Source organism: Acinonyx jubatus, chromosome C1, assembly GCF_027475565.1.
Source record: "Acinonyx jubatus isolate Ajub_Pintada_27869175 chromosome C1, VMU_Ajub_asm_v1.0, whole genome shotgun sequence".
NCBI lineage: Eukaryota > Metazoa > Chordata > Mammalia > Carnivora > Felidae > Acinonyx > Acinonyx jubatus.
In genome coordinates, this window is record NC_069381.1 from 211,126,483 (window position 1) to 211,153,202 (window position 26,720).

General features: G+C 48.6%; 2 protein-coding genes across 12 annotated transcripts in view; both read left to right on the forward strand.

Moving 5' to 3' along the window:
* The window catches only part of GIGYF2 (GRB10 interacting GYF protein 2), a 144,587-nt gene extending 139,324 nt beyond the window's left edge, over positions 1–5,263 (forward strand). For all 9 annotated transcript variants that reach the window (XM_015073274.3, XM_053215966.1, XM_027047533.2 and 6 more), the window contains one exon: positions 3,417–5,263. In XM_015073274.3, coding sequence (XP_014928760.2) covers positions 3,417–3,484 — 68 coding nt within the window. In that variant the 3' untranslated portion in view covers positions 3,485–5,263. The remainder of the gene's footprint in view (positions 1–3,416) is intronic.
* Positions 5,264–18,102: 12,839 nt separating this feature from the next.
* On the forward strand, positions 18,103–25,288 carry SNORC (secondary ossification center associated regulator of chondrocyte maturation). 3 transcript variants are annotated; one of them, XM_027047512.2, is made up of 4 exons: positions 18,103–18,719; positions 19,099–19,270; positions 24,858–25,040; positions 25,128–25,288. In XM_027047512.2, the coding sequence occupies exons 2-4, from the start codon at positions 19,198–19,200 to the stop codon at positions 25,235–25,237; spliced, it is 366 nt and encodes a 121-aa protein (XP_026903313.1). In that variant the 5' UTR covers positions 18,103–18,719; positions 19,099–19,197; the 3' UTR covers positions 25,238–25,288. The 3 variants fall into 3 exon arrangements, with proteins under 3 accessions (XP_026903313.1, XP_053071949.1, XP_053071948.1); XM_053215974.1 differs by having other exon boundaries at positions 19,131–19,270; XM_053215973.1 differs by lacking the exon at positions 18,103–18,719 and having other exon boundaries at positions 18,864–19,270.
* The last annotated feature ends 1,432 nt before the right edge of the window (positions 25,289–26,720 follow it).

Sequence of the window (26,720 nt, forward strand, 5' to 3'; positions counted from 1 at the left end):
GTCCAGGGTGATATCAGGTGGTGATGCCCCTGTGAGCCGCAAACACAGTGAGAGGTGAATTGCCATCCTCCTCTGCCCTCAGGGTCCCTGCCTTCCCTGCGCAGTTTCCTGCCCTGGAGAAAAACAAAATGTCAGTAATAAAAACCTACCTTTGTGGATTGTCCTTTGGAACTGAGGCCTGAAAGCTGGCTTGGAACCAGAGAGGTCTGGTGAAACGCTGTTTTCTTCTGCCTGTCTCAGAAATTTATGTTAAGAATGGATTGAACAATCTCACATCTCATCCAGTTTTGACAGAAGTGGGTGAATATAGATTTAAAAGTGTTCCTGAAATTCTGGATGTGGGCTCTACCTAAGGAGACCTTATTTATTTCTCTTTAGCTGTGGCTCTCGAAGGGTAGGCTGTCAGAGAAAAGGTTCTTCTGAAAAGGAGGTAAAGCTCTTTGAATTAAATATTCAGTCTGACCCCATCCCTCTTACAGACCCCAGAAAGAAAGGGACTTAAAACTCCCTTCAGGAGAATGAGAGATTATTTTAGGAATAGAGTTTAAGGAATCGATTTATCTTGAAGGGGAAGAAAAAAAATATATAAGGGAAATAAAACGTTCAACAGAGTATTGAGAAGACTCATTTGTGTGGGCTTGTACCTTTTAATGAAAATTTCTGCTCATTTAAATTTCTCTCTGAAAATGCTTCTGATAATTACTAATTTCTGTCCCTTACCTTCTCATTTCTATTTATTACTATTTTAATTGATACATGTCTTAATTGGTTTACAGATTGAGAAAGATTAATAAATGTCCATCAGTCACAGTAACCCATGCACAGAATAGACAGGTTCTAATTTGGTCCAGAATTATCCATTGAGAAAGTAGTCACTGATCAAAAGAGAACTTTGCTTCTAAAATAGAAGGGTGCCCTTGTGAACCAGTATCCATTATTTGGATATGATAAGTTTCACACACAACGGCATTTCCCCCCAGTCATACTTCCCTTATAAGAACAGTCACTCCAGGGTGCCTGGGTGGCTCAGTAGGTTATGCATCTGACTTCTGCTCAGGTCATGATTTCAGCATTTGTGAGTTTGAGCCCCACATCGGGCTCTCTGCTGTCAGTATAGAGCCTGCTTCGGATCCTCTGTCTCCCTCCCTCTCTGTCCCTTTCCTGCTCTCACACACTCTCTCTCTCTCTCTCTCTCAAAAATAAACTAAAAAAAAAAAAAAAAGAAAAAGATCTCTCAGACCTTAAAGAAGTCATGTGAGTGAGAGGTAGTCATTTGTTCTGATCCTAACAGAGTGTAGTCTTTAGAACCAGGCACAGTGGGCTTACATCCTCCTTTGTGTTGCCCATTGTGCTGGGTTTTGTGACCAGTAAATGAAACCATGTCTGCTAAAAGCTTAGCCCAGTAATTGACATATTGTCGATTAATAACTACTGACATGGGTAAGGAACTTTTTTTTGGCCCACTTTTTTTCCGTCTTCACATGATTAAAATTAATTTAGTTTGTGTTTTTATTACGTTTCCACTTTTATCGCATGTAGCTCATTGTTTTTATCACGGTTCATCTGTTCTTGAGATACATGTGAAGTCAAAAACCTGCTTCTGAATAGAGTCATAGCTCATTTCATAAGCTGTTTGGTCTTTAAGTTTTTATAGTCACCTAATTAAACTGTTACTTTCAAATAGGGACACTAAGCCTTTTGTTATTTTCAAGACAAAAGTCTCGTGGGCTGTGGGAACACAGTTGATGGGTAGAACTACGGTTGGGGTTTGGAGCCCTAACCCCTTGTAGTCTTAGGCCTTGTAAGCAGCTTGTACCACAGCTTCCTCGCTCACTCTCCCTCTTGCTCTCCCTCTCTCTCTCTTCCTCTTGAGGAATATCAAATCTTGATATTTTGAGTCAAGAATATAGTGTAATTAAGCTATTTTTATTATGTGAGCCTTTTTTATTATTTTTTTTTAAAGTTAGTTTATTTTGAGAGAGAGAAAGTGTGAGTGGGGGAAGGGCAGAGAGAGACAGAGAATATCCCAAGCAGGCTCTACACTGTCAGCACAGAGCCTGATGTGGGGCTCAGACCTATGAACCGTGAGATCATGACCTGATCCAAAGTCGGACACTTACGTGACAGTGCTACCCTGGTGCCCCTATTATCCATACATTTAAAATGTGTCTTTGTTTGGGGCACTGTTATGATGCAGTTGGTTAAGCGTCGGACTTCAGCTCAGGTCGTGATCTTGCGGTTCGTGGGTCTGAGCCCTGCATCAGGCTCTGTGCTGACAGCTCAGAGGCTGGAGCCTGCTTCGGATCCTGTGTCTCCCGCTCTCTCTGTCTCCCGCTCCCTCCCCCACTCAGGTTCTGTCTCTCTCTGTCATAAACAAACAAACATTAAAAAAATAAATAAAATGTGTCTTTGTTTGAAAACTTGAACATTAAAGAAAAAAGGGGGCAGAACACTCAAGTAATGTTAACAACTAACTGCTTTTACATAGGAGAGTTTACTTTTTGATACTCAAATAAGAGCTGAAACAGATTGAACAGATTTCATTTAGGGTAGATGAACTGAAAGCTTCTGGGGAGTCCCTTGTTCCAAAGAAGCCCTGTTAATAATACTTTATCTATCTCTGGTTATGAAGTTTATCAAAAAATTACATATGTGTGGCTGAAGGGATTAGGTTTTCAAACGTTGGTAGTGTTTGTGAGTACTGATCGTTGCCTTCGATGGTGGTACTAATATTACTTTCTCTAAACCAGATTCCATTTTGGTTAATCCATATGGCTAACTGAAATCCCTTCCTTTGCAAGCACTGTAATCTTTTTGTGCTCTCTGCTCTCAGGGCTCACAGGATCATGTAGTGGATCTTGCCTGAAGCCTCCTATCCTCGAATGGCAAAAGCTCTTGGCCGAAACTTTGAAAAAGTTTTTGACCCATTGAGGGGGAGAAAGTATTCCCAATAGCCAGTGGGACTGAAGTAATCTCTATCCCACTTAGAATTCACAGTCTTCTGGTCAGGTAGTTACAAAGTATTTGGCATATGTTATTCTCTCTCTCCCCTCTGCCCACATCTCTATTAAAGTGCCCATCCTGAATGAACTTTCCCCGCCAGCCCCCCCTGACGTGGCCTTAACACATGCTTACAGCCAGGTTGTTCTCAGGAATCGCTAAGGCGCTAGTTCGTAATTCATTTTTTCCCTCCCTAATTAAATTATACCAGAACCCTGAGGAGTAAATAAAAATAAAGAATCTCTCACTGCAAGGGCAGAATACACTCTCCGACCTTCATTCTTCTTTCTTCTTCCTTTCTTTAGTATCCCCATGACAAGCTAAAACACGAGAGACTTCTCTTCCAGCCCACTGATGGGAATTCAAGCCCCGTGGTGGTTCGGGTGTGGTCACTCATTGCCAATTTTTTCCGGCAGGGTTTTCAGTCAATGCTTCATCAGAGCGACTCAATATGGGTGAAATCGAGACTTTGGATGACTACTGAGCACCTGCCAGTGGACTGGCCTTCCTTCTCCTCCTCTCTGCTGACCATGGATTCTCCACCTTTGGACACAACACTTACTCACCATTTACTCTTTATCACTCTGCAACAAATCACAGAACCGATCATCTCAGGCTTTTTCTTCTAGCCCTTTGTGTCCAAGATTCTTTAAATTGTTTTTGTTGGTGAGCATCTCAGACTAGATAAGTGGACTGGACCCTGTGTCTTGGGGGTGGCAGTGGGGATTCCTCCCCAACAAGGCTGATTTTGGGCAGCACCTGTTTACTGTGCCGTGATTTCATCTACTGTGTCCCAGAAAGTGTGTTGGGATCTGCCAATAGCTATTTACTTTCTTATGTCCCTTTTTTCCCTCCTATTTTCTTTTTCTTCTTTTTAACTCCCCGTAAGAGCAAGGGGTCTAACTGGTGCAATCGTGAAGAGAGTTAATGGTAACAGACATTGGCCAGCCACACAATGCCATGAACTGTGACTTGAGTGTCCAAAAAGACAGAGCACCCCCAGTCTGAAGGTTGCATTGCCACTGTTAACTCTGGGATTGCATCAAAGAGGCCCTGAGTGGGGTGGAGTTTAGATTGGATTGGTTTGATGTTGCACACCCCTCGCCTGTTCTTTCTGAGCATCCTTTCGGAGAAAGGATTCATGTTTTTCTTCATTAGGTAGTGACTTCCAAGCAAGCTGACTTCTCCCTTGGCATACTCCAACCTGATTGGACAAAGGAAACTCTATGGCCTGGGAGAAGAACTTATTCTTAATTTTTCCTTTCTTACAAAAACTGATTTTTTCCCATAAATATTTTTACTTCAGAGGACTAGGACCAGTTTGTTTTGGGCCTTTCTGCTGAAAATTTGTCTCGTTTAAGAGGCAGCTAGGATCTTTACCATATGTATGAATTTGTATAATTTCATTTTGGATAGGGATAAACTTTTGCTTCTGATAAAAGCCCGGAATTTCATCTGGTTCCTCAGAGCATTGTGTGTGTGTCTTGCTGTGGCCCCAAAAGGTTCTGTTGAAAGATTCTGGAATGGCAAGTTGCTTGCCTTTTCCGAAAAGAAAACATACAAAACCTGACCATCTTTAAGACCTTCATCCATGGAAACCACTACACAGGAGAATGCAGTGGGGTGGAGGGGATGGGAGAGAATGGGGGAGAGAAGCCTGGCTTTGGCTTCTGATCATGGCCCCCTAAGACCCCTGCACTTCAGTTACAGACGTATTCAAGCCCTATTTATAAACAAGTACTCCTCCTGCCTCCCTCAGCCCCCCGCAGAACATCCCCTGGAATTGCCAATCACACTTTGGTCTGGAGCCATTGGACCGTCCGTCCCTGTGTGAGAAGTGCTGTGGTTCGGTGGCTCCTAGTCGAGCACCTTTTCTTTCTGTCATCATTGCCTGAAGAAGGCTGGAGTTGCTCTGAGAGCAGTTTGGTTTTGGCTGATTATATTTGGTTTCTATTTTTATTCTTTTGGGTCACCATTCTCCCTATCCCTTCTTGCCTTCCTCCCTCCCTCCCAAACATGTACAATAACTATACAGAGACTGCTACAAACTTGTATATAGTTTTTGGATCAAATAGCATGAGGAGATGGGGAACCATTCAGACTTGGGACCCCTGCTCTCCTTTGCTTTGTAAATTCAAAAGTGGGGGGTGGGGAAGAGGGATAGTTAAAATGTTTACAAAACTTTAAGCTCCCTCGGAACTTTTGCCAGTGTGGAGGAAAATAAAAAAGAACTTAAATAAAACATGGTGGTATTCTGTCTGAGCGCACCTCGTGTACTCACCTTTGTCAAGGCTAAGTTTTGCGCTAAACCGTTTTCTTGGCACCGTGGAGAAGCTCCAGGCACGTGAGCAGCCGAGACATCGAAGCAGCCGTGACTTTTCCTGCCAGTTATGGAACACTGGCTGGTTCTGTATTTGCGAATGTAGAGGTCACGGTAAACACGGGTAAGTTTGACCAAATGTCTTTACCCCCTTTCACTGTCCCTTTCTGCTGACTTGTGGGTCGTCTCCTGCCCTCACACCACAGACACACACGCCTGAATGTGCCTTCCAGAGCCTGCCCACACCTTCCAAACTAGACTCCACCGCGTGCTTGTTCAGAGAAAATAAAAATAAATAGAACACAAACATTTGGGGTGGGGTAGGTACATTTGGGGGAGCAAAGTCATTTTTATCATGGAACATTCCATTTAACCAAGAACCTTGCTTCTACTTGAGGAATTTCCCACTTAGTGGAAACAAGCCACTCTTCCCCAGAAATGTTCTTCTGTTTCAGTGCTGCTCCTTTTCACATTCTCATCTGTTCACTCCCTTCCAACCACCACATGATATCCCTTCCTGTAAACTTACTTGCAAATTAACGTAACTCTTTCTGAGTTTTAAAGTATTTGTTTTGTACGTGGTTTGCTTTTACTTGTTTTAATGTGGATGTTTAAAAAACATACCCAGACAAGACAGTTTTCTTATGGAGACTTTCCCCCCCAGGTAGTTGGTGTTCTCATCACTGTTGCTGCATAACAACTTACCTCAAACTTATTTACAACAACCCCCTCATTCTGTTGGCAATTTTAAGAGTCACAGTTTGGGGGAAGGGCTTAGCTGGGCAGTTCTCGCATGGGGTCTCCTCTGATCGCGGTTAAGGTGTCAGCTGGGACAATCTTAAGGAGCTTCGATTAGGTTGGCAGGCCAAGACGGATCACTCAGTGTGGCTGGCAGTTGATTCGGGTTGTTGGCTGGGGGCTCAGCTGGGTTCACGGCTGGAGGAACCATATATTCCTTTTCACGGTATCCTCAGGGTGGGTGGGCTGAGGTGGCACCTGGCTCCCACCCACCCCGAGGAGAACCAAGCAGAGGCTGCCTCACCTTTTCTGACCTAAACTCAGAAGTTCCGTAATGTCACTTCTGTGGTACTTTTATTCTGGCAAAGCCCGTGCACACCCATCCAGATTCAGCGGGCTGGGAACATGGGACTCTCCCCATCCTTGTTGAGCGATGTGGTAAGGTCACATCGTAGGAGAGCGTGTGGGGTGGGCAATGTTGCCATTTGGGAGAGTTTTCTGCATAAGATGAGCTATGCATCTACATCAAGGAATTTTAACTCTTCATTAGCTCTAAGTTGGGGGATTACTTTTTAATTTTAGGATAGGCAATAGCACTCCTGGCTTTATCTCAGTTACCTTTCTTTTAGGCAACCATTGTATAAATATGTAATATAGTGGTGTGTGTGTCCTTTTATACACTTTCTTTAAACCGATCAGACTAAGAAATTGAAATTTATACAAAATGCCCTCTCTGTGTTACTAATAAAAATAAAAAAATCTGTATGACAGAAATGCTTCTGTGAAATGAACCCGTCTCTCTCTTGTGCTTCCAGTGTGGGAAGTAGAATTCCCTCACAAGAGCCTCAGGCGTGCACATTCCAAATAGGTGGTAACTTACAACCAACAGCACATTCCAGATGGAAGTTGGCCTCCCGGTTGCTGGGTTTCTTGGAGCGAAAAGAAATAGCCCAGCTCTGGAGACGGATTTGGCCCTGCTTGAGTGCAGGCAGTTCCTGGTGAGGAAACTGCAGTGCTCGCTGAGGTCGTGGGGAGCCTGGGACCTTGAAGCAGCCAGATGTGTGGGGTTTATTTGAAGGGTGTCACCGGATGTCCTGGGAATGATGAACCCGTACAGCTTGTGGTAGTTCTAGTAGTTCCCAGTTGTAGGCCGGGAACCTTTGAGAGGAGAGTTTCCCTCCAGGGATCCGTCAGTGGGAATGTTTTGCAACTAAAACAGCATAGCTATGGTTCACTGTATGGGAGGAACAGCACATAGCTGCTGGAAGCAAGGGAAGAGAAGTGGGCTCTTTCCTTCATTACTCCTCTGCGGCCTAAAATCTATCCCTGCCCCCCTGTCATTGCTGGCAAAGTGATGACCTCGTGAGGACAAGACTCAAAATAGCACCGACACTGAGTTCAGTTCAGGGGGTATTAAGCAGAGCCATCATCTCTCAAAGATTGTTCACTTGAGTACGGTGGTAGAATAGCATTCCTTGACCGAAAAGTACTTTTTCTTTTGAGTTTCTCGGAGAAGCAGTCCTGAAAATTGTCAGTGGGTCAGTGTGAAGTTCGGTTGCATATAAGAGGAGACAAAAAGCAAAGTGAAACAAGATGGTTTCTCAAGTGAAATCTGGAGGTCATCGATCCAAGGCTGGCATGTTGCTCAGGGACCTGGGTTCTTTTGTTTCACCATCCTGATTGTGGCTTACATACTCACAGTCACTCGTGGTCCAAGGTGACTGCTAGAGCACCCGTCATCAAGCCCATATTCCAGGCAGGAGGAAAGGAGTGAGTGGAAGCAAAAGAAGCACACCTCCCTGCTTCTAGCCCCCAATAAGGAGCTTTTTTAAAATCTTAACCTGTCAGGAATGTAAACACATGACTGAAGTTAGTTGCAAGAAAGGCTGGAAATTTGGGGCTTTTAGTTGAGTGTGCTGCCACCCGAAGTGCCACTGGAGTTCTGTTTCTAAGCCCTGGGGAGAATGGACATTGCATTGGCGGTTAGCAGTCTCTGACAGTAACATTCTCTAGTGTTCTCTTTTGAAGTCGCACAAGTTTGGGGTAGTTGGTGCACATAGACCGTGGGAAAGGAATCTTAGTAACTACCCCAGTTTGGCCTCTGGACTGAGGACCTCCATCTTTTCTAATGAGCGGGCTCAGAACAGGCTCTGGTTTCCATTCTTGTGCAGAGCTGGGAACCCAGAGCAGTTTCCAAAGGCCCAGCCTTGTTGTGTCCAGAATCTCCCAGTTCTACCCAGAGTCTGCGTTTTGGGTGGGTTTTTTTTAAAGGTACTCTGTGGAATGAACCTGCAAGTAGTTTCGGGAATGGAGGTCCTAGAGTCGAGCTGTCAGATTTGAATGTTGGTCCTACCACCACCTCCTTTGGGCAAGGTTTCCCCCCCCCGCCCCATCCGTGAAATGGGAACTATCAAGTAGTTGGGACTAATAAGTTACAATACAAGCGCGTATTACGGTGCCCAGTGCATAAATGCTGGATGACTACCATTTGTGGGCGCCATTTTGCAAGGGAGAAGGGAGTTTGTGGGCTCATGTAGGTTCAGTAAAGCATATCAAGTAGGGGGCATGGGATATCCACTTTTTTTGGATATCGTAAAATTAGTGCAAAGAAGCCTTCAAGGAGGCAATGTGTCATGGGTTCTAGGGGGCTGTATATTAGCTGGCACCAGGTTAACTGTGGAACTTGGAAGCAGAAATCGGTCCTTGAGTTCCATGAACCCAGAGTTTCTAGTTTGGAGTGGGACCCAGCATTGGAAATTATTTTTTTAAGTTCTTCTTCCTTTCTTTTTTTTTTTTTTAAAGTATTTTTAAGAGAGAGACAGAGTGTGAGCAGAGGAGGGGAAGAGAGAGAGGGAGACACAGAACCTGAAGCAGGATCCATGCTCTGGGCTGTCAACACAGAGCCCGACGCGGGGCTCGAAATCATGAACTGCGAGATTATGACCTGAGCCGAAATTGGATGCTTAACTGACTGAGCCACACAGGCACCCCTGTTTTTAAGTTCTGAATGGGAAGTTTGGAGACCATTGCTTAGCTGAGGTTTCACTCCTCTCCAATCTCTGGAGTATGTATGATCTGTGTGTACATCTGTACATGCTTGCCTTGCAGCATACTGCTGACCCAGGGTATTTTCTGATTTAGCACTTGTGTTTCAGTGTGGGTCCTGGATGATGCATGATAAGCACCCTTTACAGTTTTCCTGAAGCAGACCCAAGTTGAAATGCAAGTGTGGTAAGCCTCATACAGGGCACACTTAACTGATTTTCTGTCTTTAGTAATATGAAATTAAGCCTTAAGCAGGTTAGGGTCCCATTATGAAATAGAAACCACCTTAACTATTCAATCAAAAAAAATGAGGGAAGAAAAAAAAAAAAAACCTGGAGTTGAAAAGGTTGGTAGCAAAAATGGGAAAAGGTAAGGTTACTGAAAAACCGGTAATTTGTAGGGAAACCCTTAACACCGTATCCAGTGATCCCATCAGTCATTCTGTCCATTTGTAGGTGATACCAATGCCTCTCCACTTACGATCTCACCTGGATCGTGTGTGCGTGCGTGCGTGTGAGAGAGAATATGGAAAAATAGAAAAATTGGCTTATATTTACAAACATATGTAAAAGAAGCTAGGAGGGGGCACCTAATTGGCTCAGTTGGTGGAGCACATGACTCTTGGTCTTGGGGTTGTGAGTTCAAGCCCCACATTAGGTGTAGAGGTTACTTAAAAATAAGATCTTTAAAAAAAAAAAGTAAACCATCTTGAGAAGAGGGTAATCCCACCTACAAAAAGTAAGGAATAAAATATACATAGCTGCTACAGTTGTTTCCGTACCAGCTCATGAGACGGTGGCTGATATTTATACAACTTCTTTCCTTCCTACCTGTTCTGTGTTCCTTTTGCCCTCCACCAGCCCCTCAGCTGCTGGGGTGACCTGAACCTTCGTTCCTGAGGGGTTTGAGTCCTTAATAGTCCAGAGGTCATTGCAACTTTTGTCTTTGATTAGCTTTTGCCCCCCAAGTTCAGGTCTTCTTTTTAATGAAATTTCAAACATACATAGGAGTAGACTCGTGTCTTAGAAGTGTCTGGGAAGGCCCACGATCTGAGTGCCAGCAGAGTCTGTGTCTGGTGAGGGCCCTTTTCCTGGTTTGCAGACAGGCATCTTCTTGCTGTGTCCTTGGGTGGCAGAGACATTTCCTGTCTCTTTTTTTTCTTATATCCATCTTTAGATGTTTCATGTATATAAAGAAGAATTTTTTAAGATTTTTACTCTAATTCCAGTATAGCTAACATGCAGTGTTGTATTAATTTCAGGTGGACAGTATAGTGATTTAACAATTCCATACATTACTCAGTGCTCATCCTGGTAAGCGTACTCTTAATTCCCTTCACCTACTTCACTCATCCCCCCCCATCCGTCTCCCTTCTGGTGACCATCAGTTCTCTGGTTAAGAGTCTGTTTCTTGGTTTGTGTCTCTCTTTTTTTCTTGGCTCATTTGTTCTGTTTCTTTTTTGTTTTGTTTCTTAAATTCTACATGTAAGTGAAATCATACGGTATTTGTCTTTCTCTGACTTACTTCCCTTAGCGTTATGCTCTCTAGCTCCATCCATGTCATTGCAGATGGCAAGATTTCATTCTTTTGCATAAAGAAGGTTGTGTGCGTGTGTGTATCTCCTTTATCCATCCATTTGTTGATGGACACTTGGGATGCTTTTATAGTTTGGCTAGATAATTGCTGCTGTAAATATAGCGGTTCATGTATGCCTTTGAATTAGTTCTTTTGTGTTCTTTGGCTAAATACCCAGTACTGCAATTCCTGGATCATAGGATAGTTCTATTTTTAACTTTTTGAGGAAACTCCGTACCGTTTGCCATAGTGGCTGCACCAGTGTGCAATCCCACCAACCGTGCATGAGTGTTTCCTCCACATCCTCACCAACACCTGCTGTTTCTTGTGTTGTTGATTTTAGCCATTCTGATAGGTGTGAGGTGATTCTCATTTCCCTAATGCTGAGTGATGTTGAGCATCGTTTCATGTGTCTGTTGGCCATCTGGGTGTCATCTTTAGAGAAATGTCTGTTCGTGTCTTCTGCATGTCAGTTCTTTATGCATTTTGGATACTAACCCTTTATCATCTTTTGATCTTTTAAAAATCATCTTTCTTTTCCATTATCAGGGCCCCACCCTCATGACCTACTCTAACCCGAATCACTCCCCAAAAGCTCCATTTCCAAGCACCATCACTAGAGGGTTAGGGCTTCAACATGTGAATCTTGGGGGACACGGTTATAGCAACTAGTGTAACCAACTCCTACCTAACATAACCCAGCTTCAACAATTGGTATTTTGCCAATTTTGTTTTAATTATTTCACCTGTTTTTTTCCTTAGACTATTTTAAGACAAATTCTAGATATGTCACTCAAACATTTTAGTGTGCACGGTAACAGATAAGGATGCCTTAAAAAAAAAAAACAGGCTACATGCAATTATCATGTTAGCAGTGTTGATAAAATATCCAAACCCAGTCCATATGTGATTTTCTCAGATTGTCTTAAAGGTGTGTTTTAACAAAAGTTTGAATCAAAATCAAAATGAAGTCCAAGGATTTGCATTTGGTTGCAATCCGGTTCCTCCTCAAAATAAGAAGTTGGTGGGAATGCATGCTGGTGCAGCCACTGTGGAAAAAAGTATGGAGGTTCCTCAGAAAACTAAAAATAGAATTACCCTACGACCCAGCAATTGCACTACTAGGCATTTATCCAAGGGATAGAGTTGTGCTGTTTCAAAGGGACACATGCACCCCCGTGTTTATAGCAGCACTATCAACAATAGCCAAAGTATGGAAAGAGCCCAAATGTCCATCGATGGATGAACGGATAAAGAAGATGTGGTGTATATATATACAATGGAGTATTACTCGGCAATCAAAGAGAATGAAATCTTGCCATTTGCAACTATGTGGATGGAACCAGAGGGTATTATGCTAAGCAAAGTTAGAGAAAGACAAGTATCATATGATTTCACTCATATGAGGACTTTAAGAGACAAAACAGATGAACATAAGGGAAACAAAAATATAAAAACAGGGAGGGGACAAAACAAGAGACTCATAAATATGGAAAACACAGAGGGTTACAGGAGGAGGGGGTACATGAGGGGGGATGGGCTAAGTGGGTAAGGGGCACTAAGGAATCTACTCCCGAAGTCATTGATGTACTATATACTAACTAATTTGGATGTAAACTAAATAAATAAAATTTAAAAAAATTAAAATATTTTAATATTTGCCTAAATGATGACAATATAATATTAAATGAGAAAGCAGGAAAAGATACTATGTATTCAATATAATACACATTTTAACTCCTTGAATTATTTTTTTCAGTAGAATAGTCATTGGCAATTTTAAGTTAAAATAGATATATAAGCAATTTTAAAGATACACATTCTATAATTACATAAGTTAAAAGGAATTGTATAAAATAAAAAACAGGAAAGGAATACCAATAAAGGTTATCTTGAGATGATAGGATTTCAGTTGATTTTTATTTTTCAAATTATCTATAGAGAATGTTGTACTTGTAATCAGAATAAAAACTGCTGTTTTTATCTATGTTTTGGGGTTTGCACTGTGAACTAATCTTAAACTTAAGAATGTCTTGATTACTGGGGCGCCTGGGTGGCTCAGTTGGTCAAGCGTCCGACTTCGGCTCAGGTCATGATCTTGCGGTCCGTGAGTTCAAGCCCCACGTTGGGCTCTGTGCCGTTGGGCTCTGTGCCGACAGCTCAGAGCCTGGAGCCTGTTTCAGATTCTGTGTCTCCCTCTCTCTCTGACCCTCCCCCATTCATGCTCTGTCTCTCTGTCTCAAAAATAAATAAACGTTAAAAAAATTAAAAAAAAAAAGAACATCTTGATTACTGACTACTTACTGGAATAAATGAAATGAAAAAAATGAAACAAAAAAATATCCTATATCTATTCATTAAAAAAAAAAGTTAAAGAAACTGGATCATTTATCCATAGAACATCTCATATTTTGGATTCAGTAAGGAACCTCTTTATAGTGTCAATCTGTTCATCTGTCATATTTTCTGTAAATTAGGAGTCCAATCGAGAGGCTTGACTACATTCAGATCCCCCCCCCCGCCAAGAATACTGAGTTGTTGACAGGATGTACATTGGTGGCATCTTATCAGTCACATAGGCTGGTAGCAGTGTCTGGTTTTCCATTTCTCTCATGTTGAAATTCAGTTGGTTCCACTGCTGCCAAGTTGACCCATTATATCGACCATTCACGTAGCAGTTTTAACATTCCTCAGTGGTCATTGTCTAGGTCCTATTATTGCATTTGTCATTGATAAATAGTGACTTTGGGGGGGAAGGGGGACTTTATTTTGAATAATTTCAGATTTATAAACTTGCAAGACCAGTAGAAAGAACTCCAACATGACTTTCACTCTCAACTGTTAACATCACATCTCCTTTACCAGTTTTTCTTGATAACTATAGTCAATAATGACTGTCAGTAACTATTATTTTACGAACCATTTGGAAGTAAACTGCAGGCGTTATATCCCTTTACCTCTTACCCGTTTCAGGGCATGCTTCCTTGAAACAAGGACATTTTTTTTTCTTTTTAAATAATTTTTTTTAAAGTTTACTTATTTAGTTTTAGAGCATGTACATGAGCAGAGGGGCAGAGACAGAGGGAGAGAAAGAATCCTAAGCAGGCCCTGCACGGTCAGTGCAGAGCCTGATGTGGGGCTTGATCTCATGAACCCATGAGATTATGACCTGAGCCTAAATCAAGAGTCAAGTGCTTAACCAACTGAGCCACCCAGGCACCTCAGGACATTTTCTTTTGTAACCACAGTCTAATTAAAATTAGGAGATAAATGATATTAATATCCAGATCATATTTTCCAATTGTTCTGCTAATATCTTTTATAAAGAAAAAATAAAAAGGTACAGGATGCCATCCATGATCACTTTTGTGTTTAGTGGTCATGTTCTTGAGTGGCGGTTCCTCTGTCTGTCTTTGTCTTTCATATCTTGACACATCTTAAAGGTGCAGTACAATTATTTTGTAGAATGTCCTCAATTTGGGTTTGTTTGTCTGGTGTTTTCTCAGGATTTGATTGAGATTGTGCAATTAGGAATAATACAGAAGTTGATGTTATGTCCTCGACGTATCCTATCATGAGTACCATGATGTTGGTTTCAGCCATTACTGGTGATTTAATTTTAATCACTTGATTAAGGTGGTGTCTGCGAGGTTTCTCCACCCTAGGATTTTTTTTAATGTTTGTTTATTTTTGAGGGGTGGGGGAGGAGCAGAGAGAGAGGGAGACACAGAATCTGAAGCAGGCTCCAGCCTCTGACCTGTCAGTGAAGAGCCCGACGTGGGGCCTGAACTCACAAACCATGAGACCGTGACCTGAGCTGAAGTCGGATGCCCAACCAACTGTGCCACCCAGGCGTCCTGGACTTTTTTTTTTTTTTTAAATGGGAGATACTTTGAGACTTTGTAAATACCCATTTCCTCTCAAACTTTTATCCACTACTTTTAGCAGCCATTGATTCTTACTTGAACAATTAATACTTCCCAAGCTTTACTTTTATATTTATTAGCACTCTGCCAAAAGGAAGAGTTTTGCGTGCACACACACACACACACACACACGGCATGTGCACACACTATAGATTATAATCTGATACTATTTTTTCATGCAGATTGTCCATTTGGTGCCCTTCCAAGTTGGCTTTTGGGTCCCTTTGCTGTATCCCCATCATTTTTTGAGTACTTTCTTTGGCATGAAATGTTTTAGGCTCATCACCTACATTTCCTTTCCCAGATTTGGAATTAGCCATTTTCTCTAAGGAGTCTGCTGTTGCTGCAAGGGAGGCCTGAGGGTTTGTGAGTGGAAGAGACTCAGATTTGTTTGAGTCTACCCAAATGTCCCCATTTCAAATCTCCAGGTCTCACTCCTTTTCAATCAGTGCATAGGTTTCACCTAAGAGAACTGGCATGGCTGTGAATTCTAGATTGTAATTCTGCAACTCATGAAATTTGGGGCCTGATTTGTAGCCAGTTATGCCCTGTATCTCCACGAATTGAGATATTTTTTTTAAGACTGCCATAGAAGTGCTCTAGTTCTCTGATCATGACTTGGCTTTCAAAGTTAAGGCCTGAACTTGTTGTTTTCTGTGAGTACACAATACAATAAAAAGTAGCCGATTCATTTCACTCTCCTGTTGATCATCATCACCATTATAAACATCAAGTGTAGCATCTAAACTTGGTCTTTTGAGCCTTGTCTTCAATAGGCACTTCATGCAAAACAACTGTAAGTCTTTTTTGTTTTGTTTTGTTAGTGTTTGAGAGAGAGAGCTTGCACGGGGAAGGGGCAGAGAGAGGTGGGCAGAAGATCCCAAGCGGGCTCCACGCTGACAGCAGCGAGCCCTGTGTGGGGCTCTAACTCAGGAACTGTGAGATCATGACCTGAGCCGAAGCCAGACGTTCAACTGGCTGAGCCACCCAGGTGCCCCAAAACAACTACAAATCTTAACATACGGCATGACATATGTTACCAGATCTAATTTTCTACTGGCAGTGAGGTCTTCCCTGAATTCAAGCTCAAACATGGTGGTGAACTAAATGCAGAAACACATCTTTGAGGGCCTGTTTCTCAGGACCACTCCAGGTGCAAAGCTTTGTACTGGTCAGTGTCTGACTTGGAAACAGAGTTCACTCTAGGTATTTCAAACCGAAGAGATTTAATGCAGGGATATGTTATAAGGATGTCTAAAGGACTGAAGGAGCAAAAGAGAGAAGGGAAGGTTACTTATAAACAGACAACTGCAGCTAGGCAACTGACATCAGCCAGGGCTGGAGAGAGATTACTCAGAGGCCACAGCACATTGCTGGGGCTGGATTTCAGCTACCTGGCAAGGACCCAGAGCCTGTACGTCCAACTTCATGTGGCTGCCCCTGAAGCCCCCACCACCTGACCCTTAGCCCCTGATGTTCTTACAGCCAATGCTGCTATAGCCAGGGTCGCTGGCAGAAATCTGGACAGGGGTGCCTGGGTGGCTGTCGGTTGAGTGTCTGATTCTTGATTTTGGCTCAGGTCATGATCCTGGGGTGGTGGGATCAAACTCTGTGCTGTCAGCACGGAGCCTGCTTGGGATTCTCTCTCTCCCTCTCCGCCCCCCTACCCCAAATAATAAACATTTTTAAAAAACCTGAACAGAAAGAATCATTTTTCCTCACCCCGCTTGCATCTCATAGCAGTGCCTCCCATTGGTAGATGCTAAATGGAAGTCCGCTTAGTAAGGAAGTCTCAGACTGTAATTTGGGGATCTGACTACATTATGTTGTTACGTTACATTTCAGGGCACAGAAAGTTGAAGATAGGAGACTGGGAGCAAAACAGCAACACAAACAAATGAATAAACAAATGAGAAGATGCTCAAAGTAAACTCTATCCCAGAAATCCCAACCGGTTGAATCCAAATACTGAGCTCCTGTTGCATGCTGGGCATGGTGGCGCTAGGCTTTGGAAATGCATTGGGGAACAAAACACAGTCCCTGCTGTCCTGGGATTTACAGTCACAGGGTAGGGATAGACAGCCAATAAGCACTTCATCTAAAGGCACCATTACCTGTATCTGACAAAGAATTTTTATCTTGATACACTACACACAAAACAAAAATAAATGTAGAAAGATAGACCACCCTAATAAATGGTCGAAGAAAATTGAGCAGACCATTCACAAAAGAGGATATTCCTTTGGTCCATAAATATGAAAGGGTGCTCAACTGTGTCAGTCATGGAAATGCAATCACAATGAGACACCACTACATACCTACAGCTCGGCTAGAAATTTAAAAAAAAAAAAAAAAAAAAAAGGCTGGCAACGCCACCAGGTGTGGCAAAGTGTGGAACAAGGATATGGTCCATTGGAATGAACACTTTGGAATCCTGGTCAGAAACATCTACAGAAGCTAATCATTATACCTACCCTCTGACCTGGCAATTCTATCGTTAGATTTACAACCAAGAGAAGTTCAAGTATATGTTCATGAAAAGACATGTGTAAGACTATCCATAGGAGCTGTATTCATGAAAGTTCAGACCTGGAAATCACCTAAATGGCCACATGGATAAAAGAAAGGTTAAAAGTTGTGACATATTGGGACACCTGGGTGGCTTAGTCAGTTTGGTGTCCGACTTCAGCTCGAGTCATGATCTCACAGTTTGGAGTTCGAGCCCCGCGTCAGGCTCTGTGCTGACGGCTTGGAGCCTGGAGCCCGTTTCGGATTCTGTGTCTCCCTCTCTCTCTGCCCCTCCCCTGCTCGTGCTCTGTCTCTCTCTCAAATATGAACATTTAAAATGAAAAAGTTGTGACATATTTAGATAATTGACCACTATTCAATAAAAGCGAGTGAGCTGCTGCTACATGCAGCAACGTATGGATGAAACTCACCGAATGTTCAACAAAAAAAGCCAGATATAAGAGTTTATATCCCATTTATTTGAAGTTCGAGAGCAGACAAAACTCATCTTTGGTGATAGAAGACAGAATCGTGCTTTGGTGGTATTGATGGGGTAGAGGCAGGAAGGATCCTGCTGGTGTGCTCGAAATGTTCTGTATTGATTTGGATGGTGTTTCCACTGGTGTATATAGGAATAAAAGCTCCACAAGCTGTAAACCTAAGATTTGTGCATTTCACAGTATGTATGTTATTCCTTAAAAAATTACCAACAGAAAAAAAGCAAAAGAAATGAGAGTGTCATGTAAATGTAAGTGCTAAGAAGGAATTAAGTGATGTGATGGGTAGATGGGAGGTTGACTGACCAGAGCTGAGACCTGAATGGCGATGAGGAGGTAGCCACATAATGAGTGGAGGGACTTCCTGTGAGAGGGGACAGCAAGTGCAAAGGTCCTGAGGTAGGACCACGTTTGCTGTGTTGGAGGAACATAGTCAAGGCCAATGGAGTGGAATACTGTAAGCAGGGCCAAAGCAAGCCTTTATTTGGGGTGGCTTTTTTAACAGCGAGTGGAAAGCATGAAGGGTATGAGATAAGGGGTGCTGGGTATACTTTCTCAGGAGTAAGGGAGAGAGAAACCTTGATGACTTTTAATTCTGTGGCTGGGACATCTGGAAGGCCGGACGCTGGGGTTCCACTGACAGCAGGACTGGGGAGGCAGTGGAGTCAGGGTTGGTTTGGACCCTTTAAAGTGGACCTACTTTTTAATATCCCTGGAGTTGTTGGGGGAGGCAGTGGGTGGTGGGGCTGAAGTTCTGCACCAGCCCCAGGATAGGCACTCATGTCTGGAGCACACAGGTGGCATTTCCAGCTTCAGGCACCTGGGAGAACAGAGAGCAAGAAGGAACACAAGGTGTTTAATGACATGAGGTTTTCTGGAAAGAGACTCGAACTGCTGAGGGTTTGGATTGAGACTGTTTTAAAAGTGCTTCTTTAACAAGCTCTCTTGAGTGCTCTCCCCACCAGGCACTGAGCGCCCCAAGGTGAGCAGACTGCCTGGGCTTCCGTGTCCAGAGCCAGAGCCTCAGGCCCTGAAATGCAGATCCCAGGGCCCACCTGTGACCTTCTGATACGGAGTGCTGGAGGCATCTGCATTTTCCAAGTTCCCTGGGTGAGTCTTTTTGCATACTGAAGTTTGAGAATCTCTTACTTCCAGTGGCTGAGGAGTGTGTGTGTGTGTGTGTGTGTGTGTATGAGAGAGAGAGAGAGAGAGAGAGAGAGAGAGAGAGAGAGAGAGAGAAAGGGGGGCAAGGTGGGGGAGAGAGAGGAGAGAGGGAAAGAGAGCAATTTCTTCTTTCTTTCCCTCTCTGAGGGTGGGGCTACTCTGGAGTTTAGGAAAGCAGTCAGTTCTGTAAGCTTTGCTGTGTGTGTGTGTGTGTGTGTGTGTGTGTGTGTGTGTGTGCGCGCGCGTGCGCGTACACGCTAATGTGTGGGGGGCGGGCACGGTGTCCCAGGAGGACAGAGTTTGCATTGATGAAAACCCTTCCCAGCCCTTTGATACCTCTTTCCCGCCGCTCTGAAGCTAACTAGCTCCGTCCTCCTGCATCCTGCTCTCCAGCTGCACCAGCTGCCCTCGCTCACGGGCCAGGATGGGATTCTGTCTGGCCCTACGCATGGTGCTGCTGCTCCTGTCCGGGGTCCTGGCCCCTGCAGTACTCACAGGTAAGGGTGCTCCCTCAACTCTGCTGCCACCAGCCACCCAGGGCCAAGAAGCACCTAGAGCCGGATTCTCCACGGCCCACCGGGCAGAAGAAGCCCTTCCCTCACAGAAGGTGAAACCGCCATTTGGGGTGGTTCTTTGGAAGGCTCCTGGGAGACAGGCCGCCAGGAGCCGCGTTGATGTCCTGGGAGTTGTTAGCCATGGGGACGATGGCCCCCGAAGCAGGAGGGCAATTTAAGCAGCAGGGCCAGGGAGGTTAGCTGCCTGGGGGGACATGGGGGTACCCCAGCATGCTAAAATCTGAAGGCTTCCAGTCAGGAAAGGGCACTAGGCACAGGGCAAGCAGCCGAGGGACCAGAGGCCCCAGGCTCCTAGACAGAAAACCACAGAGCCCTGCCGTTTTACGTTTCAAGCCTGCAAGCCCTTCTCTGCTGGCTTTCTGAAATGTCCTTTCAGAGTGAAGACCCAGGTACTAGTCTCAGCCCGGGAAAAATTCCAGAAAGAGCACAGAGCCTGAGACTCCTTGGCAAAACCATGATGAGGACACTGGACTTGGGCTCTGTACTTAGGTCAAAACGGCTGGGTGTGGGATTCAGTGAGAAGGAAGGTCCCACCAGGCTCAGGGTGGCAGGCTGGCTGGACCTCAGGCCCCGTCCTAGGCATGGCTCTAGGGCCCTCTGCTGGGAAGGGCTGTCCCAGGCCAGCTTCAAAGCCTGAGAGAGAAAAAGCCCAGGTAGCTCACGGATGGTCTTTCTCTGTTGGCTGTGAGGTGGGCCACCGGAGAAATATTTCAGGGCCTTTGTTGGGGGTGGTCCTGGGGCTAGAGGAATGAGTGGGAGGAGAGACCCCCGGAGACCTTCTCTGCAGCACCGACTTTGGGGGGAATGTCTGTGGATCTATAGGCGTGGCAGCTGGATGCCAGCCACATGAGCATGGCCCTGGGGAGAGTTACTGGGGGACGTGAGGCCCGGTGGGACAGCCACACTCAGGCACACACGCCAGGAAGAAGAGGGTGATGGCAAATTGCCTGTGGGCATGCAGGCCCCTCTAGACGTCCTAGGAAGAACCTCTGGTCCTTGGGACTGGTCCTTGCAGATCCCCCACCCCCCACCCCAGCCCTGCCTGGTGGTCAAAGTGGGTAGGGGTGAAGGTGCTGGCGCCTGCCTGCCCAGGCTCTGGGACCGTCTGGGGAGCTCCTGTCCAGTTTCTTGTTTCCAGAGTAGCCAGCCCTCCCAGCCCAGGATGCTGGCCAGAGGCCCTGGATCAGACTGCATACACAGCCTGGGTGGGTGGGCTTTGTCCACTGCCACAGGAATGTTTGGGGACGTGTTTGGCATCTCTGGGGCCTCACCCGGCCTCACCTCCCTCCACGTGTCCTACCGAGAACAGGCAGGCCAGCTCCACCCCGGAGTCTTTGGGGTTTTGGCCGGCTGTCATTCTTCCTGCCGTTTGGGGAGGGAGGATGTTTGGGAGCCTCTCGGCTACCCCACTTTGGGCCAGAAGCTCTGAGCAGGTGTGTATAGGGCCCAGCAGGCCCCCTGCCCTTTGCTCGGTGGGCTGGGGTCCTGTGGCAGGCAGGCAGGCAGGGAAGGAGTGGCCCCGTGGCTGAGCTGCGGGCCCTGCCTGCCGTCCTCCGTCCTCCGTGTTGGTTGCCTGTGGCTGCCGCTACTGGGTAGGGGGAGCAGGCCAGGTTGAGCAGGCGGGAGGCCAGGCCAGGGATGAAAAGGCCCTTCATGGCTGGCACAAAGGCTGTCTGTGAGCACGGGTGCCTGGCCTCGGGGCCCAGTGGTCAGAGTGAGTGTTAAACAAACCTATTTACCGAAAGGCAGGGCGGTGGAGGCGGTGCCCTTGGCGGTGTCCCCAGGCCCCTTACTTGTCCTGGTTTCCTTGGTCAGAGTCGCAGGACGTTGCTAACTCTGGCCTTTGGAGCTTAGATGTCCTCGCAGGTCCCCCGTGGGGTTCTCAGCTCACCTTCCGTGCCCGTTGGCTCATGTCTTTGTTCACGCAGGGCCCTCTGCCCGTCTTGCTTTCCCTCATCTTCGCTTGTCTGCAGATGGGGCCTCCTGCTGGCAAACTCCCTGACAACTTCTTCTGTTTATGGCTCCCCCAACATAGATTTGGGGGCAAAGGGGGTTATTGCCTTTAAACGTTGTTTTTCCCTTTTACTACAGCAAGTTGAGAAAATACAGAGACAGGTAGGTGCGCGTAAGAAAATGCTTTGGCCCCTTCCTGGCAGCTGTACTTCCTTCGCCGGAAGGCTGGTGGCCGAGTCCAGGTTGCAGTTCTGGGCTGTGTATGCTGCTGGGCCACCCCCCTGGGCTTGCAGGGAACTGGCAGGCCTTTGGGACGCTGGATATTTGGGTGCAGGTGAGCCCTGGGCCAGCCTTTGGGGGTCTCCCATGATGGTCAGCTGCGGCAAATGGACAGCACACAGATCTGCCCGGCCCGTGTCCGGCCGGAGGGCCCCGGGGGCCAAGGCGGCAGCTGGTGATGGCAGTGACAGCACAGTTACAACTTGTGGGGGCCACGAGAGGCATGGCCCAACTCCCATTTCACAGACTGGGAAGTGAAGTCGGGGAGAGGGGAGCAGAGTCAGCCTGCTGGGGTCCCAGGGTGACGTGACGGACCCAGCCCTCTTGATTTGGAAACCCATGGGTTCCAAACCCCCTAAAGCTTCAGGGACTGGTTGAGTGTCGGAGGAGGGGTTGGAGGGGGGTACACGCAGCAGGGATGAGGCGGCCTGGGCCAGTGTGTCTGGCAAGGAGAATCCAGGCTTCTGTGGGGAGCCACAGAGTAGGGCTGGATTACTGGGAGCAGAAGGGGAGAAGGCCTGGGTGTGTCCCCAACTGCCCTGCTCTGAGGGCCCACTCTCCTCCAGAGATGGCTTCTGAGCTCTGGCAGAGGGCAGAAGTAGATGCTTACCTGGGCCTACTCCAGGCAGCTGAATCCCCAGATGCCACCCAGGTTGGCTGGGCCTGGTCCCCAGTAGCCCTGTGGTGGCTTCCCTGTCGCCGGTGTATGGAGAGCAAGTGAGGACCAGTGGTTTGTCTGTTTATCTGGGAAGATAGGCATTCTGTGAGCCCCACACTTCAGGGCCTAAGGGGTGGGCATTTTTCTTTGGCCTAGCCCCCGGGAGCCTGAGGCAAGCATGTCCGGGGGCCTGGCACTTTCCATAGCAGCTAAGAGGCTTGCAGACCCCTGCCCTCCCAGGCAGGGACAGAGGACGCCCGGCAGGGTTGCTTCCCCACTCTGCACAGTGTGGTCTTTGCAGCTGGTGGGAGGCCGGGGGGGGGCCCCAGACATGGGCACTGCGGTTCAGCCTCAGGTCCTTCAGGTGGGAAGCTTCCCCTACATTGGGTGCCAGGGACCTTCTGCCCCCAGGAGGGCTCCTTGCCAGGGCTGTTTTCTGAACAGGGATGCTGGCTGGGGTAACCCCTGGGGAATAGGACAGTGGTCCCGGTCTGCAGGCTGAGCCTCAGAACTGACCCAGAGCCCAGGCCTGGGAGAGGCTGCAGGGACAGGGCGTCTTGGGGAGTCTTGTACAGTTGGGGGAAAGATTTTAAGTTGACAGCAAACTTGCAAGGATAATCCAGCGAGCTCTGGTACACTCTGCTTAGATTCACTTTTGCCATAGTTGCTCTTCCTGTCTCTGTCTGACCCCGCCCCCACCCCCAATCTGAATGCTGACCAGTCTAGAGTAAGTTATAGATGTCATGCCTTTCTGCCCCGAAATGCTTCTAAGAACAAGGATATTTTCTCACATAACCGGTCAGTTACCCAAGATAAGACACGGACATCGATACAGCACTGTTATCTAAGCTACATATTCACACTTCCCCAGTGGAGCCCGGGGTGCCCTTATCCAGGAATATGTGCTGCATTCTCACATCCTTAGTCTCTTACTTGGAACAGTTCCTCAGCCTTTCTTTGTCTTTCCTGACCTGGATGTTTTAGAAAGCACAGTTAATTTAAGACTGGCCCTGAATTTGGGCTTGGCGGATGTCTCCTCACGATTTGCCCCAGGTGGGCACTGTTAGCAGGAAAGACCCAGAGCAGCCCCCCTCTGGAAGCCGGCAAGTCTGTAAGCAGCTTGGCTCTGGCCCGTCTCTGCCAGAGGGAGTTCTCAGGGGTGACGCCTATAGAGGAAACGGTGCCCCAGTGACCTGCGGGTGGGTGGCTGGGGCTGCGTTAACTCCACAACCTCCCTGGCTTACACCTGGGAATTGCATCCTGTTGTTGCATCCTCCGGGGGGCTTCCCACTCCCGGCAGCACCCCGCGCAGTGCCCGCCTGAGCCTGGGTTTCCTCAGCTCTGAAGCAGGGATACGACCGTTCCCGGCCACGGAGCAGCTGGAGTCCACGAGGTGGTGCCGTGCTGCCCGCACTACCCTCTCTAAGGACGATGTGGGGGCTGGGCATCCCTGGGTCACACTCGAGATTAGGCGCTGGCGAGCCCTGACCCTGCCAAAGCCACCCCAGGGCTGGGGTGGGAAGGCGTGGAGACTGCCGGCCATTCTGGTCTTGACCGTTAAACTGGGCGCTGGGGCCTCCTGTTGGGGATGGACGGATGTGGGCCCGGAGTTCGGGAAGTGCTGTGGGGCTCCTCAGACCAGGACCCTTGGTGGGGAGGGGAGCGCAATTGGCATAGTGGAGGTGGGGATACGGGGCTGGGGCTAGCACCCAGGCCTCTGAGTCTCAGCCTGCCCTGCTCCCTGGGCCTGCCAGGTCCTCCACACCTTGCTAACTCCCACCCCACGAGCAGAGAAAGGCTCCTGCAGAAAACACCGCACAGGGATTGATGTGCTGACTGAGCCCCAGCTTGTGTGGGGACAGGGGAGCAGCTCCCTTTTCTTGGGGCTTCCCTTACCCTGACCACAGACACTCCTGTGCACCCCTCTGGCCCTGTTCTCTCTGGAAGCAGCAATATGCTGGCATCACAGTTTCTCAAGATCTAGAGCCCCCTTGGGGTTTCAGCCTTGGGACACGGGGTGTGTGTGGGCGTCGGGCCCCGTGGCCTCTGGGCTGCACGGCTCTGCCCGGGTGAGGACAAAGGAGGGGGCGCAGGTCTGCGCCTGGGCTGTGGAGTTTGCCTCCCCTCCCCACCTCCTGCAACAGTAGCCTCGTGGGGCTCTGGGGAGGCAGGGACCCTGGTTCCTGCAAGGAGAGTTGCCTCATCTCCCCGGCCTCTAATCCAGGACGAAGGCGGACCCCTGCCTGCCTCGCAGGGGAAGGGAGCCCCGCGCCAGTGTCATCTCACCCAGGCCTACAGGGCCCTGCAGTTCAGATGAGGGACCGCAGTCTGTGCTGGGAGAGGTGAAGTGCCCCTGCTGCGGGCTCAGGCTCCTCACGGCCGTCTGTCTGCCGAGAGAACCCGTTGGTGCCCTTACTCCCCTCCTCCACCTCCGGGTCTGTCTTCACTGCAGCCCGGCCGCAATAAGCCCTCCGGGAGGGCCAGTGCAGCGCCCACCCCGCAGTCCCGCACACAGCGCCACCTCCGCGGCCGGTTAACCGCGCGGGGCCACGTCCCCGTCGGCCCCGCCGCCTGCGCCCCAGCGCCCCAGGGCCTCAGCGCCTGTCCTTGGCCTTGCAGCCGAGGGCCCGCAGGAGCCCGCGCCCACCCTGTGGAACGAGCCCGCCGAGCTGCCGTCGGGAGAAGACCCCGTGGAGAGCACCAGCCCCGCCCGGGAGCCCGAGGCCACCGGACCCCCGGCCCCCACCGCCGCGCCGAGCCCCGAGGACAGCACGGCGCGGGAGCGCCTGGACCAGGGTGGCGGTAGGCGCGGGCCGGGCGGGGGCGGGGGAGCGGGCGCGGGCGCGGCGGGGGCCGCGGGGCTGACCTGCCGCCCTCCGTCCTCCGCAGGCTCGCTGGGGCCCGGCGCCATCGCGGCCATCGTCATCGCCGCCCTGCTGGCCACCTGCGTGGTGCTGGCGCTCGTGGTCGTCGCACTGAGAAAGTTTTCCGCCTCCTGAAGCGAATAAAGGGGCCGCGCCCCCGCCGCGGCGCGACTCGGCTCTACCCTCGGTGGCGCCCCGGTGTCTCGAGTGTGTCCGCGCGTCCGCGTGGGGGCGAGCGGGGCGGGCGACGACTCGCACCACGTGCGCGCGGGGCCGCCAGCAGGAACCGCGAGTGCTCGCGTAGGGGTCCCCCGCCCCCCAGCACAGCCCCGGTCCCCACACCCCCTCCCCGTCCCAGCCCCTGTCCCGAGAAGTGCCCGGGGCCCGCCCCCTGCGCTCCCGCTCAGACTCGAGCGTGGCCGCGGGCGGAGGAGAGGGGCTGAGCCGTCGGGGCTCCCAGCCCAAGGCTGGATTATTTTGGGGCCCGATCTGGCCAGCCGGGCCCCATCTGCGGAGCTCCAGACCCGCCCCGCCAGCGTCCCCAGGACCCCCTCCGCCCCAGGGAGCCGCAGGAGCAACCCGGTTCCCAGACCGACCGCAGCCCCAGGCTGCCTCCCTCCTCCCAGCAGCTTGGCCCCGGACCTCAGTTCTTGGTCACGTCTTTTGTTTTCCCTGCTTCCTGGGAAACCTAGCTTTTATAATTTAGAAGGAGATTTAAAATAGAGGCTGAGCTGCTCGGAGCACAGCAGGGAAGAAGCCAGAACTGCGTCCCTTTGGAGTGAAATAGAAGACTGGAGGCCCGGAGGAGGGGCCGTCTGCGCACCCGGGAGGGTTTGATAGCCAGGGCCCTGGGCGGCCTGTGCGTGGTGCCCGTGCAAGGAAGCTGTTCGTCCTCTTCTCTGCTCTTTGTAGCAACTCTTTTGGCTTCATTGGCTTCCCTGAGCTCCAGACCACGCCTGCTCCAGCTAAGACCAGTGTCCTCCCCCTCCTGGATACTCCAGATGAGCACTCGCTCAAAACACATGAAGGGTTAAAAGTTTTCTGCTTCTATTATAATGGACTGTTGTAAAACCGAGCAGCTTTCATGCAGCGGTTTACATGACTTCATCGCACACAACCTCATAACCAAAGCCCTAGTCGGTACAGATGATCCGAATCAGCAGGCTTCAAAAAGATAAACTGGACAAGGGCCAGAACCAAGGGTCACTCCCTCCCCTTTGCCCCAAGGTCCCCGCCCCCCAAGAGCAGCACAGGGCTCAGGAATGGCCCCTCTCCCCCTCTGCCCACTCTTGGGGGCCTTGAGTGGGGGGTCTTCCCCCTGGGGGTGTAACAGAGGCCCGAGCATCAGTCCGTCACTGTTGAGCCAGAGTGTCGCACGTCTGCATCCTCAGAAATCCATCCAAGTCTCAAAGGGTCTGAGGTCTCAAGAATGCCAAGAGCCATGCTGTGGCCTGTGGGAAAAAGGCTACGAAGTCCCACTTGACCCAAATCCCGGGCTTCTAACGAAAGGCCTGTTCTGGCACGGAGCAGAGTGCATCCCGGCAGAAAGAATGTGGTCCCAAGTAGGGCTGGGCAGGGTCAGATTCCAGGCCCGCCACACTCCGGGACAGAACCAGGA